This window comes from Gymnogyps californianus, chromosome 10 (genome assembly GCF_018139145.2).
Source record: "Gymnogyps californianus isolate 813 chromosome 10, ASM1813914v2, whole genome shotgun sequence".
NCBI lineage: Eukaryota > Metazoa > Chordata > Aves > Accipitriformes > Cathartidae > Gymnogyps > Gymnogyps californianus.
This window is the reverse complement of record NC_059480.1, coordinates 28,209,490-28,225,603: the sequence shown is the minus strand read 5'-3', so window position 1 is coordinate 28,225,603 and position 16,114 is coordinate 28,209,490. Positions and strand designations below refer to the sequence as shown.

At 41.7% G+C, this 16,114-nt stretch overlaps 1 protein-coding gene across 4 annotated transcripts in view; it reads left to right on the top strand.

Moving 5' to 3' along the window:
* The window catches only part of TIPARP (TCDD inducible poly(ADP-ribose) polymerase), a 44,952-nt gene extending 29,054 nt beyond the window's left edge, over positions 1 to 15,898 (top strand). For all 4 annotated transcript variants that reach the window (XM_050902217.1, XM_050902216.1, XM_050902218.1 and 1 more), the window contains 4 exons: positions 7,999 to 8,167; positions 9,702 to 9,883; positions 13,847 to 14,119; positions 15,168 to 15,898. In XM_050902217.1, the coding sequence (XP_050758174.1) occupies positions 7,999 to 8,167; positions 9,702 to 9,883; positions 13,847 to 14,119; positions 15,168 to 15,615 (1,072 nt within the window). In that variant the 3' untranslated portion in view covers positions 15,616 to 15,898. The remainder of the gene's footprint in view (positions 1 to 7,998; positions 8,168 to 9,701; positions 9,884 to 13,846; positions 14,120 to 15,167) is intronic.
* Positions 15,899 to 16,114: the final 216 nt, after the last annotated feature.

Here is a 16,114-nt window from a genome sequence, read left to right as displayed (position 1 = left end):
ATAGCACTTACAAAAAAATATTTCTCCTAGTCATCTATTTGTACATAACATCTAGCGAACATTTGTCTTATTGAATGGAAAGAGCACAGATGATTCACACATTCAACTGAAGTTCTTCAGAAGGATGCAAGGAAGAGTGAGCCCAAATAGCCTTATTTTAGCAGGCTACATTCATCTGAAAAAAGACTTCAATGTTGTAACTTGCTAGTCAAGGTACCTACTCAGTTCAGCGTCCTGAAGAGACTATGTCTTTGTGTTATTTCTTATAGTTAGGGTACAGAGAAAATGTAACTTACTCGAGGAACCAGGTTCTGCTATTGAGAGCACTTGTGGAATTTTATTTTGAATTGCGCTGTTGTACAACACCAAATTTGGGTTGGTGTGCTGTGTTCTTAAGAGAGTTCAATACGCTTATTCTTTCAGTGCAAATGATTCCATTGAACTGCTTTATTTTATAAATAGAGACCTTTATTTGGTTAGTCAGTGAAGAGAAGTTCTTAAGAAATCTCTGTTCCCGCCTCTGTTGCAGATTCTCTCTGGGACTTTTGAGAAGCTATTTTAGTCTCTGTATATCTGTCTTTCCTGGGGAAAAATGGGGATAGTAATTTTCTACCTCAGAAGCAAGATGAGGCAAAGTTTTGTGGTATTTGCAGAGAGGTTTAATAAATATTTCTGTAGAAAAAGACAGTGTTGTTTTTATTACTGGTTTCAAACTGTACTGAAGCCTGTTCCTGCTGCATGATGCAAAGAGGTAGTGGGAGTAACACTTTGCCCCACCAAGGTGCTTGAATACATCTCCTGCTTTCCCAAACGTCTGACAAAGTATAGCCTTCATCATCTCCTTCCCACTCTTCTCCAGACTGATATTTCCGGATAGAGACTTCAAAGTCCATGAGTAACAACACTAGATTTTTTTTTTTTTTTTTTTAATCACGTTAGCTACAAAACTCTCCTTTTCCTAATCACAAACTGCCCAAGAAAAGTATAAAGAGCGATGGACCCCATTCCTGGAGCTCGTCTTTTGGAGGCGCTGCAGAAGAAGTGTTGAGAGGGGCCTGTTTCACCCCTGCGCACAAGAAGGGATTTTAATTGCTGGGTTTGTGTGTGTTCGTTCTGCCGCTGTTGTCATCATAGTACCCAAGTGTTTCATCGCCATTGCATGTGAGCATCTCCCGGAGGTGCAGTTAGTTGTGCAGTCACGTGTCCATGATGTGTTGTGTGTTCTGTCGTGCTCCCTTCAGGGCACAAAACAAGGTGAGTGTGCCTTGCTGGTTTATTGTTGTTTTTTCCCCTCTCCTAATCTATGTGTTATCCATAATCTATACATTACGGAGGATACCCTTTACTTCAGATACTGTACACTGTACCTCAGAAGCAGTAAATCATTATACTGTGCTGAAGATAAAGTGATGTTATGCTAAAGAACGTATCGGACATAACCTTGAGCATCTCACATTCTTGCTGTTCTTGAACCCTAAATTTGGGGTCTTTCGCCTGTATTTAGGCCTCGGGCAGTTGAGAGGTACAGTTGTCACATCTGCTTTCATCATTGGTGTCTTAAAGCTGAAGCCAGGAATGTAATCACGCAATCACTTGCTGTAATCGCAATTCTTTTTTTTTATGGCTTTGCATTATGTAGGCTGGTAATAGGCTTTTTAGTATACAGAGGAAGTGCTTTAACTGAAAAGCTATTATTAAACGACTTTCCTAATATATTTTAGGGTTTCAGAGCTTAAAAGCCAGTAAATGTTATAATTTGAAAAAGTTAATACTTCTGAATAGAGAAGTACACTGTTAAAGAATGTAAATGAGCATTGGAGTAATATAGATTTTATGTGAATCGAGGTTTTTTGTGAAAGAGTATCTTTCCTTATTCCCAATATTATAATTAGGAAGAAAAAAATCAGGCTTTTGGGCACATAGTGTGTTTTTCAGATGCAGTCACTTAAATAAATGCATTTGTCTAAAATTTCCAGCTCTATAAAATAATGCAGTGTTATTCCGAATAGTTTCTTGTTAGGTAGAAAATGTATGTGGAGTTTAAAAATTTTTAGTTAAAGTATTCAGGGAAAAAATAAAACACTCTTGTGTAGATTTTGGGGTGTTTAGATATTTTGGTCACTTAATTTTCTGTTAAAATTAATGGGAAGTAGCATTCTGAACACTTTACCAACTTGAAAAATAAAAATACCATTTTTAAAGCATCCCTAATGTAACAGAAGTTTGAGTTCCAGGAAGATTCTGCTATGTTACATCCTGAAACTGCTAAACCTTTCCCTATTCACAGCTAAGGGAATGGATAGAGGATACCATACCAAGAAATATCTTGACCACGTTTTTTCTTCAAGAAATAATTAGAGAGAGCTTTTTTGGGTTCTGAGCTGCAGCTCTGACTCTGAGAGAAACATTAAGTAAACCCAGGTAGCAACTACCCAGAGCCGGTGTCCCCATCTTTAATTGAAGAGTGATGGATTTGTATTAAACAAGCTGAAAGCCAGTGCTAGCTGTGCAGGAGCTTGGAGAGCTCTGCTCTGCTCTCCGTGTCACGGGCACGCACCGAGAGGTGGGTCGCTGAGAAACGCTGTGACCTTTACAGTCAGACAGACTGAGCGGTTCTATTTAGGAATGGGAAAACAAGAACACTTAATGTGTTATATCGTACATAGGCTTTCAAGAAGAATGTTTGAAGGGGTGGTAATCAGCTGTTTCGGTGCTTGATGCTCGGGTTCTTGTTACAGCGAATTGTCAGCGTAAGTCAATGAGCGATGACCATCCTGTCCTTCTCAGTTTGCTTACAAGGGAGGAGAATCTGATAAAGAAGAGGCAGAAACAGTGAGCTACAAAAATGTAAAAAATTCCAAACAGCAGACAACCATTACATTTTTCAGTACTGAGAAATAATTTGGCACGTCCTCTACAGGTTTCGCAGAAAAACGTTTAGCTTTCAGAGAAGCTGTTTTCACTGTAAGCTGTCACTACCTGCCAGCCTTATAAATCTTAGAGTCTTGTGAGATACGTAGATGCACACTTAGCTGTGCACAGATTTTATTTGTTGTAGGGAAAAACTTACCGCAGTTTGTTTTACTGGAATTGTATGTGAAGATTTCATGTAGAAGAAAGCCATGTAAAAACCGTACGGTTCCCCACCTGTTTTGCAGTTAGAACATGTCTGCACACAAATGCCCTTTTTTGCATACGTACTGTCAACCCAGAGTTTTAGGAGTTCATCCTGAAGCTCTGCTTGCTCTGCATTAAAAGCATGAGGAAAAGCAGTCTCATACTGTGTTTATCTCGGAAAGTGTTTTTCCTTCTACAGGGTCCCTCCCATTGCATTACTTTGATTCTCCTTGCTTTGCTACAGAGCTATGTGTGTCTGCTGGAGACTGTATTTTAACGCAGTTGAGCCCATATTAGAAATACCCAGGTCATGTGTTGGAAGCCGGCCATGTTTCAAGTGCCTGTGGAATTTGTTTTCCAGTCTTCAAAATTGTACAGACCTTTAACTTTTTAGGATATTAACCAGTATGCGATTACTTCTAAAAGTAGAGTTCAGCATGCTAGTGGATAATCTTTATTGTGTTTAGAGTGTATGTTGATGTATTGGGTTTGCGTGGCAAGGTTTTGGTAGCCGGGGACTACAGGGGTGGCTTCTGTGAGAAGCTGCCAGAAGCTTCCCCCGTGTCCGATGGAGCCAATGCCAGCCGGCTCCAAGACGGACCCGCTGCTGGCCAAGGCTGAGCCCATCAGCGATGGTGGTAGTGCCTCTGGGATAACAGATTTCAGAAGGGGAAAAAAACTGCCAGCAATTGCAGCCGAGAGAGAGGAGTGAGAAGATGTGAGAGCAACAGCTCTGCAGACCCCAAGGTCAGTGAAGAAGGAGGGGGAGGAGGTGCTCCAGGCGCCGGAGCAGAGATTCCCCTGCAGCCCGTGGGGAAGACCATGGTGAGGCAGGCTGTCCCCCGGCAGCCCATGGAGGTCCACGGGGGAGCAGATCTCCACCTGCAGCCCGTGGAGAGAGGACCCCACGCCGGAGCAGGGGGATGCCCCAAGGAGGCTGTGACCCCGTGGGAAGCCCGCGCTGGAGCAGGCTCCTGGCAGGAGCTGTGGCCCCGTGGAGAGAGGAGCCCAGGCTGGAGCAGGTTTGCTGGCAGGGCTTGTGACCCCGTGGAAGGGACCCACGCTGGAGCAGTCTGTTCCTGAAGGACTGCGCCCCGTGGAAGGGACCCACGCTGGAGCAGTTGGTGAAGAACTGCAGCCCGTGGGAAGGACTCCCGTTGGAGAAGTTCGTGGAGGACTGTCTCCCGTGGGAGGGACCCCATGCTGGAGCAGGGGCAGAGTGTGAGGAGTCCTCCCCTGAGGAGGAAGGAGCGGCAGAGATAACGTGTGATGAACTGACCCAAACCCCCATTCCCCGTCCCCCTGTGCTGGTGGCAGGGAGGAGGCACAGAAAATCGGGAGTGAAGTTGAGCCCGGGAAGAAGGGAGAGATGGGGGGAAGGTGTTTTAAGCTTTGGTTTCATTTCTCATTATCCTACTCTGATTTGACTGGTAATAAATTAATTTTTTCCCCAAGTTGAGTCTGTTTTGCCTGTGATGGTAATTGCTGAGTGATCTCTCCCTGTCCTTATCTCGACCCACGAGCCTTTCATTATATTTTCTCTCCCCTGTCCAGCCGAGGAGGGGAGCGATGGAGTGGCTTTGGTGGGCACCTGGCATCCAGCCAGGGCCAGTGCACCACAGTTGATTTTCAGATTCTCTTTACTTTGCACTGCATTGGCATAGAACTACTGCAAACATTTTTTCAGTATCAGTTTCCGTTATAACACATGCAACATACAAAGTTATAATAAAATTAAATAATCCTCTGGGTTTTACCACCTTTAAAAGAAAATAATTTACTCATAAAGAAAAGGTTTTCCATTTCTTTGCACGTTCTTGGAGGTTGCAGACCTTTGGAGTAGGGAGAACCGTGTTACGGTATTTGACTTGAAAAGAGATCGAAGTGAGAATGAATGCTCAAATTGTGAGGTTTTGTACTGAAAAATATCTTTTTGGGTATTTGTTTCATACAATATGCAGCACAGTACCTGGGGGTCTTGATTCAGGACTTGGATATGTGCAACATAACCCCAAAACAGTGAGTCCAACTCCTCACTCCAAAAGGATAATATAGACAATATCAATTGCTAAACGTGCTTTTCTCAAAAATGCCAGCTTTATTAGGCACTGAAATTCAGAATTGTAAGACTACGTTTTGATAAGAAAAAGCAAATGTCCCTAAAGCAGCATTAAAAATATATTCAATAAGAAATTCACTCAAAAAATCATGCTTATGGTGCTGCCTGCAAATACTATAAATAATAACACAGCTTGGTATTTCTGAGGGATGATTTCCTCATGATTTCACGCATTGTTTTCAAATAAAGTAGATTGTAGCTTGTTGTTATGGAACAAAATGACTACATACCAGGAAGGTGGGGTGATCTGTTACTAGTTTTTTCACTCCAGAAAGCATGTGTATTTTTTTTAAGCCCTAGATTTAATTTCAGTCCCTTCATACTGGTCATTTATTTTGGTTAATGCTAGTTTTCCTTCTGACTAGATCTGTCTCGTATCACTTGTATCTGACGTTTGTCTTGTCGTGCTATTGTTACATGCGTTTTCTTGAGTCGCGTGGGTGCCCGTGCCCTCGCCATTGATGCGGTGGGCTGTGGAATGTCAGCTTTAATTAGTGTATCAGACTTCTTGCGGTGGGATGCAGCTTGGGTGGGAAGACACGGGTTATTAGAATACACCTCCTACGCAGAATAGCTGGTTTCCTCCTGTACTCATATTCTAACCATAACGATTTTGTATGCCGTTGACGCAAGTAGGGAACAGGCTGTTAAACCTTCTACGGATTTGGTGTGATAGTGTTGTCTTGACAAAATTTTCATCTTAATTAGTGTGGTTCTATGACAGTTTTTAGAGAACCACGTGCAGGGAACTGGCAAGATGTTCCTTTTCGGTAGTAAGTTCTCGGCGTAAAGGGGAGGAAAGCTGGCTGGAGCCGTTCCTACTGCAGGCAGGTCTGCTGGGACCTGTGGCAGGGACAGCCGCCCTCGGGGTGAATTGTCCCCGAAATGAGTCGGACAAAGCTCGTCCTGGTTGGGGCTTGGTCTTGGGGAGTTGGAAAAAGAATGATTTTTGTGTCCAAGGAATTTTAAAAGTAGCTCATGGAGCTGCATTTTTAAGACATTTGATGCGACTTTTGGGACTGCTCTGTATCTTTAAGTCTATGTGAAAGCTTATTGAAAACAAAGAGAGCAATCTAAATTTACCCAAACAGCGGTGGATCAGATCCCCTGATTGTGAGCCCATAGGAACAGGCACATTGTCCTTCTATCTATGGCAGGAAGGCGCTTAATACTTCAAACCGTGCTTAGTACTTCACAGACCCAAACGCAATTAATTGATGATGATAAATACTAAGAACAGCTATGCCCCTATACCTCCTGTTGAGAAATGAAGGATCATTCCAGCTGATCATCATTTTTTAAAGTGGGAACTCTTCAGTAGTTTTCTGTGAAAGTAGTATAATAAAACTCTTCAGTAACTGTACCAGTAAGAGTGTGAAATAGCTAGCAAATTGCAGCCATTCTCAAGCAAATCTGTATTCATAAAATCGTATAGATGTTTAGAATAGCTGTCACTTGATGTGGCAAATTCCATTTGAAAATAAACTGTAGATTTCAAGTATCAGCTTGATTTATGTTTACTGTTAAGAATTCAAAGAAAATATTTTATATAGTCTCAAAAGCTGCATTTCCAGTTGCCAAAGATTAGTAACTGTTAATGAATACCAGTAAGCTGACAACTTGTAAAGAGATTATAAAAGTAGAAAACTAATTATGTAAACAGCATTATTTTGGAAATATGTTAATCCCGGTTCTAAAAAAACGGCTTTTGTAGGGAATGAATATTACTGTCATTTCTTCCAATTTCTATGAATTTCTTAAGTTCTTGATTGCTAATAAACCAGTGATTGTCTGATGATCAGCAGAGCTTTAGAACTCCGTGCTTTACTTGAGAATGTTCTTTAATTTGATGTCTCTTTCTTAACACTGACTAATGAAACAGCGTTAGAAACTGTTTGCTGAGGCATTCCACAGTCACTGTTAAACGTGACTTTGTAAAGTGTAGAGAAAATGCACTTTTATTTTCTCCTTTAGATAAAGGGTAGACTCTGGTTCTTAATTTGTAGCACGCTGCTGCTGTTAGGTCCTTTTGAAAGCGCCAGTCACTCTACGTGAAGTTGCATACTGGCGTTGATTTTTTGTAGCGGCAATATAGCTACTAGAAAAAAAAGCCAGTATTCCTCAGTGTAGGCTCCAAAATTGTGAAATCATGTTTCCTTTTCATATTATGCTAGTTCTCTTCTGCTGCATGTGATGAAAGATACTCAGACTCTCTGGTGGATTGGCAGCAGATGCTCCTCATCTGGAGCCATTTACATTTTCTTTTCTTCCCTGAAACACTAACTTTTACAAGAATAACCTTTTGAATAGTATGTGGCTGCTTCATCAAATGTGGTTGTGTGTTGTATTTACTTAGTATGCTCAAAATGTCAAGGGTATGTATATTGATTTTTGTACCATTCGTGCATACTGAATAAATAGCACTGGCCGAGGAAGACTGCTGGGTTTGGTTTTTTGTCTTGCTGTGCTGAAGACCATGTTTTTTCCACCATTGTCCCCGGAGACTTCTGCAGAGTTACTTTGCCCTCACAGCTCTTCAGTGTCCTACTCTACGCGCTTGTCTCTGTGTTGTGCCCACTTCAAGCTCATGGGACATCCTCATGGTCACGGGAGTTGTGTGACATGAGCGCAGCCAGACCGAGGGTATCTCTGAAGAGGACTATGCCAGCTGTAGTTCTGACTGTCTAGTTTGGTTGTCTCTGAATGATCTTTTTAATGGATGGCAAAAGGTGAGAATTCTTTGTTTTTCTTGTTCTTTCCAGGGGACATGAGTTTTGGGTGGATTTGAATGTTATGAAATTATATGAAACTGTTGAGTTTGACCAAATGCGGCGGCTGTCCACACCTTCCTGCCCCAGCTCCAGCTCCAACTACTACACGGTCTGGAAATACTTCTGCAGGGACCACTTTGGCTGGAGAGAATACTCTGAGGTATTGAACACGTTCCAGAATCCTGCTTTTGGGTTGTAACCCAAACCTCTGTGTACAGTATACGCTATAAACTATATATACATTTTTAGTCTGTTTCCTCTTCAAACATTCAGGAAAGTTACTTATTGTTGAGGAAGATAATCAAGAAGGTCAGTGTTGAACTGAAAAAGCAATAAAAGGAGAACTCTGCTCTGCTGGACTGCACCTTGAATTGTCCCTGAAAACATCGGAGACGCAGAGGCTGACCAAATTGTCAAATTTGAGAGCAAACTGGCCCATGTCAGTACCAAGAGAGTCCTTTCTAATCCCTAGAAATCTGGTTTTAAGACGGGGGGGGACAGCTTTCTGCAGCCTTTTTAACACCATTACCAGTTAGCTTTGCAGTTTTGAGTTTATTTACCTGTCCCCAAAGATAGCGCAGCGCAGGACGTGAGCCTCCGGAGTCGCTGGATCCAGCCCTTTGCCGTCTTGTAGGCTGCACTGTACGCTGCTGCGGCTGGATGGTCCCGCAGCTGCCAGCCCCGGCTCCTTCGGGACCTTTTCCTAAATGTCTAGTTTAAAGCTGTTCACCGATGGTTTAGGCACACTCGTTCCAGTGTCACCATCGCCCTTTGGTCTCTAACAGCCAGAGTTTTCCATATCAGGTTTTAAATAGGCCTTCTCTCTTTCAACTCTTTAACCCCAATTATGGACACAGAAGTCACATCCACTGCAAACAGTATTGTGCTAGACAAAACCAAAACAAAACCAGAATGCTTCTATGCACTTCATTCAAGCAAGCTCTCCAGTAAGGCTTTTAAATACCTGTAGCCAAAGAGCTCATCTTTGGCTGGCCAGAGCCGTACATAATATTTTGCATAAAACCGCATCAGTGTCTTACAATTTTGGCGGTACCAGAAATACCTCCACCAGTGTAAACTAGATCATGTTCATCTTTTCCGTGCGTCATGCTGACTTTATAAGCGTGGTAGGAAGCTTAAGGCAGAGCACTGTATACAGTTTGGGACTTTGCAAATGAAAAAAAAAAAAAAAGGCAAGAACTGGGGAGAGTGTGGAAGAAAGCACCACAAATAACCAGAAGTTTAGGATGTTTGACCTGCAAGGAGAAGTTAAAAGAACTGGATTTCTCTAGCGTAGAAAGGAAAAAAAATGATGAGAATATATTAATATGTAAATGATTGTTCCACAGCAGACTTCTGCTTTTCACATTCAGTGGGCAAAGACAAAAAGTAATTTGTGGCAAGGGAATTTTAGGTTAGATATTGGGAATAACATTTGACATGTGAAAATATGATAGCACCAGCACCAATTACGTAGGACAGTTGTGAAACCTGCCTTGTTGGCAGGTCTTACAAACAGGTAGCGGAACATTTCTCAGCGGTGTAAATGTACTCGTGCCTCAGAGCAGGGGAAAGAGAGGGGAGGGGAAGGGAGCAGAGAGAGGGATTCTTTGAGGTCTCTGGCAAAAATATTAATTTTTGAACATGTAATTTATCATGTGTATGTTTTTGTTTTCTTAATTTTCTTGAAACAGCCTGTTGTAAGATTGATAGAAGAAGCCAGCTGCCGGGGTCTGAAAGAGGTTCGGTTTGTTACCTGGCATAATCAGTATATCTTAAACATCAAAGATGGATTCCAGCAAAATGCATGTTTCAGAAGAGAAATCAAGAGGAGACCCCTTCTTCGCTCATGCGTTGTGCTGATGCCGTTTTTACAGTATGTATCCCAGCAAAATGGAAACTTTGCATTTCTTCTCCATGTTGGTCTGTCCGTGAGAATTGTATTCCTTAAGATGTGACAAGGAAGTAGGCGTCATTGGGTAGAAAAATCAGAAGCAATAATAAAAAAATCTGGGTCATACTGGCAGCTCTCGCTTGCCACTTTTCAAGATAAGTATTATCTGAGGAACTCCTTACTGCTAGGCTCTGTGTGTTATTTAAAGGTTATAATGTACCTTGTGGATCTCGGAACATCAGAAGCACAGATGTACTTCAGGTTTGCCAAAGTATTGTCCAGCTTTCAGCATCTCACCGGCTATAGTCATTGCCAGGCTATCAGTTCTAGGTCGCATAAAAATGAGCGTTCAAAAACATTTTATAATTTTCAAGCACAATTAAAGCACGCCTTGTTTTTATTGTCATCTCAACTGGGGGTGAACACGCTCGCCCATCAAAGGCAGAGTGAGGAAAGTGTTGCACTGTAGTCATTTTTGATTACAACTCATAAAAATGCCATTTTTGTGATGTCACCAGCACCGCTGGAAACATTATTCTCAGAGTTCAGTAGTTAGGAACGTATTGTCCTGTTAGCAAAGGGGTGGAAGTCATTAGTCTGACTGGCAGCTTGGCACGCTGGGCCACTCAAAGGAGCTTTAACTGCTGCGGTAGGGCTAGAATGCTCATTAGCTTGCAGAGTCGTTACCGCATCTAATTGTGAGGTGAACGTGAATTTGGTCAGAGCCTGAAAACACATGGTTGTTAGAAACATTTTTAGATATGGTTTTACGGGAGGAAACCCCAAAATTATTAAAGAGATACTGGGGGGATGCAGGTAAAAAGACCCAGCGTGAACTTTCTGGTTGTAGCAATTCTGATTATCATCTTAATGAAAAATAAGGATTTCAGGTATTCTCCTGATGTTTTGCTACCAGTGACTATTTTACTACAGTGTAAGTCTATAATTTTGAGATATGCTAAAATTATGCAATTCCCACTAATTTAGTGGACCCTTGAGGGTTCTACACTCATGAGGGCTTGACCATAACTATTCATGTCAGCTACCAAATCTATAAACTAAGCTCTGAAACTTCTGTTGTTCTGCAGTAAACTTCATTTTTATTTTCTTTATCTAAAGACCTTGTAATGCTTACTTAAAAATCTACCAAGTCTTAGCAAGGAACAAAGGAGTATGTTTAATATTTATGGGAGCTATCCTTAAGAAGTCAGTATTTGCCTCCACTTATCCCACAATGCTACCTGAGATTTTTTATTTCCCTCCCCTCCCACCTGCTTAAATCTGTTATCAAATTGGGAAAGAATTCTTGAGTAGGAACTGTGGGAAGTGGGTGATAGTGGTTGACAAATGTTGACTTTTTAATGGCTTCCCTTGTATAATAAATGCTTACAAATAATTTACACTAGTCAGAAGAAGTGAACAAAGTACACCAAAGGATTGCAGTATTTTTATTGTGTTTGATGTCTTACTCATTAATCCATAACTTACTGTTAATCTGTGCTTGATTTTCCAGTCCAAGTGTGAGTGAATGAGATTCTATAGTAACATGTTTTTACCCATTGACTTTAGGAGGGGAAAAAAAAAAAGCACGCTGTAATATTGCAGACTGCTATTTTAATAATCATTCTTAGAAAAATCCATCTTCTGGGTTTCTGTTAAACTATTAATAAACAGTGAGAAGAATTTTGAGTTGAGTCAAATCCATGCAAATAAAGCGAGGTCTCCTTTTAGCTTTGAACAGCAGGTGAAAGCCACGTGAACGCTTTTTTAAAGAGTACGTCTACTCTGAAAAGTGTGAGTGCTGTTACAGTTTACTGTCTCTCTCTTCCAAATCAAATGTATCAATTTAAAAATAGACTTTTTTCCCCCAGCTTTTTTTCTAGACCTGAAAAGCTCAACCTGCAATCAGAAAATCACATTAAATTGTTTCTGGGTCACACAAAAAATCACACACAGTTCTTTCAGGCTTGTGTATCACTAGCATTAAATATGCTGAAAGGCAACCTTAATTGACATTTCTGTAGGTGAGATGTGAATAGCAGCAGAATTCTTATTTATGTAGATAATTATGTTGGCTCTGCAGAGAAAAGCAGGCTAACGAGCAGGGACACTCGGCAGTTGCTCTGCGGTTGTGTTCCGGTGTACCTTGGGAACAGCTTGGCTGGGTGCAGGAGTCACGGTGACGCGGCTTTTCAGGCAGCATCGTGCCTCGAACAAAAGACGACTGATTCCTGAAGAGTCACTCTGGAGAAAATGGCTTTGCCTTTAGCAAAGCTTGGAGAGTTTGTTTGCTCTCCGGTAAACTTCCTTTTTACAAAGACGGCGTAGGGAATTGAGTTTGCCTGTCGCTCCTGTGTGCGAAATCCAAACGCGTGTATGCAGGGAGGCAGGATTTGGCCTTGGATGTTGTCGGACCTCAGCTTGCCCAAGATGAATACACAAAGGAATCACTTTCCCCATTTCCTCCTAGTCAGAACAGGTTTTCTCCTTACGCTTTGGCAGTGATACGTTATCAGAACACAGGCGACCTGAGAAACTTCGTGAATTTCAATGTTCATTAAACTTTAATTTCATGAAGTTTAAATTAAGGTCGTCTGTGGGGTTTAGAGACAAGATTCACCTTGGGTCTTTCCAGCCAGGCAGTGGGAGCCTGTGACTTCGTAGTCTTTCCTAACAAGAGCTGCCTACTTCTGAGTGCACCTTACCCGTTTGCATTCCTTGCTGGTCAGTCCTGGAGTCAGTAGCAGCTTCTCCTATAAAAATACTTTGGTAAAACACTCATCTGGTGAAATTTTGAGATAGTTCCATACATTCTTGCAACTGAAAGGGAACCTCACCAGCTTGCAGGAGCTGAAGAGCTGTGTGCTTAAAGTGTGAAAACCAGAGCCTGAACATGCAAGCTTTACGCGTTCAAAGTATTTTCATTGACGTAAGAGGGAGAACTCCAGTAAGTAAGGATTATTCAGTTGAGTAAGGCTTCCTTGTTCAGATTATAATCAGGTGAACATAAGCCACAAATGCCACACTCTTTATCTAAATTTAGCAGCTTCAAGAAAGTGAAAAATTCCACAGAGGTGCAGGTATTTATTAAGAACAAAGTCTCGCCCCACCACACTCGGTGTCCTTAACTGGATTTTACTGGTGTCTGTTCTTTTTCTGGCGTCCGTGCTGCTTTTCTGGCACGGCCGTTACAGGCAGCAGCTCCCCTCCTTCACCCCTTCCTGACTTCGTACCTGGCAGCGTTCCCAAGAGGGGGCTGCTCTGTCGCATGAAAATAAGCGACTGCAAATGCAAATCTACATCTGGCCTGTGCAAACGAAAAGAAGGGAGCCTTCCTCAGCACGATACTGGGCAGTACTGAAAATACAGCATCTCCTCTTCTGCATAATGCAGTGAAAGATCGGCAAGTTTTGCCTATAAAATGTTGTTAGCTGGGGTTATTCATTATTCATACTGTTCAAGAAAGTGTATGTTTCTGCTCCTTGTATTGTATTCTAAGGAAATTAGGTCAAATGTTGCCACATTATTAATCTTTTCTTCTTCTGTATGTCCTATTTGCTATGTTAAAATCACTAATACTTTAACGTACGAAACAATTGTATTTGGTAGCGTTCTGCCTGCCTGTAGTTTATAACCCCACCCCAGAATGTGAATAATGACGATAGCAGGCTTTTAAACACCACCAAGCAGTAAGATTTCCCTACATGGAACAGTATCCCTGAAAGTCAAGATACTGTTGTTAGTTTGTGTGGATGGAGGAGTTATTAAAATAGCAGAAATAGCTGGCATGCTTGTTTTAAACAAGCATTAAGGATACGTAAATGGTTACAGGACTGAAGAGCAGCAATTGCTTGGGACACACTGGTGATGAAATAAATGTGGTGAGAAGCTCTTCTGTTGGTGAATGTTTGTTTAAGCGCAACCTTTTTCTTCTTCCCCAACTAGGACCTTAGGTGGCAACTCTCCAGTACCCTCTCCATCTGAACCAGCTTCCTCACATGTCCTATCTCAAACTGCTGTTACCTCTCCAAACTTCTATCCTGAAACCTGGATTAGTATGGATCCATCTCAGGACTTCATCCAAGTGCCTGTTCTGAAGGAAGATAAAAGCTATAGAACCATTTATAACCTGTTTCACAAGACTGTGCCAGAGACCAAATACAAGATTTTGAAAATTCTGAGAGTGCAGAATCAGTTTCTGTGGGAGAAGTATAAAAGGTAAGATAATGCAAATAGCATTCTTCTACAACAGTGGAAAAATACCTTAAAATATGTAATTTGGGCTGCAAAATAGACATTGATCATTAAGTAGAATACATAAACTCCAGCTTTTCTGAGGAAAAGGAGCATCTTCAGTTGAACAACTTTATCTGAAAAATACTGAAAAATATCTTACCCTGAAATCTCCTGTGTAAGAGGTTTAATGTACTATCTACTGATGACTTCTGTAAAATGCATCTTCACAGAAACTTCACAATAAATCTAGGATATCTAGTTGAAAAATCTTTCAGTTCACTTTCAAGCCGAACTAGGAGGCATTGTTTTCATCAAATAACCTCTGTATTGGGGACAGCCATTCCTGCCTTGGTTCCCCAGAACGTGGCGACCCAGGGTCTTACAGTGGTCTCGCAAAGGCGAAATCCTATGTCAGTCAGTCCCGTTCAAAGCAAAGATGCTGTGTCTGAAAGTTACCGTCCGTTGACCACTGTGTAACTGATACGAAATGAGATTTGTGGATTCTCTCTCCCTTCTCAAGAAATGCAGAATCTCAGGAGGAGTCGAGGGATGGGCTGTGTGAGCAGAGACTTTCTTACAGTATTCGTGCTGGTCTAGAGCATCGTCACCCACCCTGTCTCTCAGTAATTCCTCTCCGTGGCCTCTTCTGAAGCTATAGTGGGATTTAGTTTTTGCACAGCCCTTGTTTTCACTCTGAGGAAGATTTCCTTCTGCATCCAAGGTGAAATACAGGCAAAGATAAGCAGGCAGTTCTCTCTCTCTGCTTTGCCTTTGCTGCTGTGCAGGTGAGAGAGCTCTGCCTCCAGCAGTATCAGCTCAGGTCCTTTCAAACATACTTATTTCACACAAAAGCTTTATTTGAAAGTGGAAGACCCACTCTGCTATCCGTACAGAAATGTTTTCCTATCTCCTCTTACAGCTCTACTATTCCAGAGGCTAATACTGATACTTTAAGAGCTGCAGTGAAAACTGCTTTTCCCTTGCAGATCTGCAACGAATACTCATCTTCACTTTCCGTTTTCTATTCCAGGAAAAAGGAATATATGTCGAAAAAAATGACTGGGCTTGACAGGATAATGAACGAAAGGCATTTGTTCCACGGCACCTCCCAGGACGTGGTGGATGGAATCTGCAAGCACAACTTCGACCCGCGCGTCTGTGGGAAGCATGCCACCATGTTTGGACAGGGCAGTTACTTCGCCCGAAAGGCAAGCTATTCCCATAACTTTTCCAAAAGGTCACCCAAAGGAGTTCATTACATGTTCCTGGCGAAAGTACTGACAGGCAGGTACACGGTGGGCAACCACACCATGAGGAGACCTCCACCGGTGAACCCCGGCAGCATCACCAGCGACCTCTATGACTCTTGTGTGGACAATTACTTTGAGCCTCAGATTTTTGTCATTTTTAACGATGATCAGAGCTACCCTTATTTTATTATCCAATATGAAGAAGTTAGCAACACTGTCTCCATTTGAAAACTCGTGCTGCTAAATTATTCATTTTAATAAACTCTCTTATCTGGCATTGGTAGCAGTTTTTGTGGAAAAAAAAATTTGGACATTGCAGAACTGATTAAATTACTTGCTTGGAAGGAACTAAATCTCAGAATATAGACAAGAAGATCTGAAGTGACCAACTGTGCACTTGCTGTTTGATTATGTATGTGCAAATTGTAAATATTTTTCCATTGTTTATAGTTGAAAAATCTGTGCCTTTTGTTATAAAACACTGTTTATTTATGTTAGTAAATATTCATGTTTAAAACTGTGTGTGCGTGTGTATAATTTCAGTTGCGTTCTGTGTATATTACAGCGGCTAGAAAATTGCGTCCGCCCTGATCTCGAAATCTTATGGACGGCCATTTCTAGATAATCAGAACCAGATCATTTTCATCCCACGTACATTAAATAAGAGATTCTCCCAACCACTATTTTTTATGACTATATTTCAGAAAGATCGGGAGAGATTACAAAA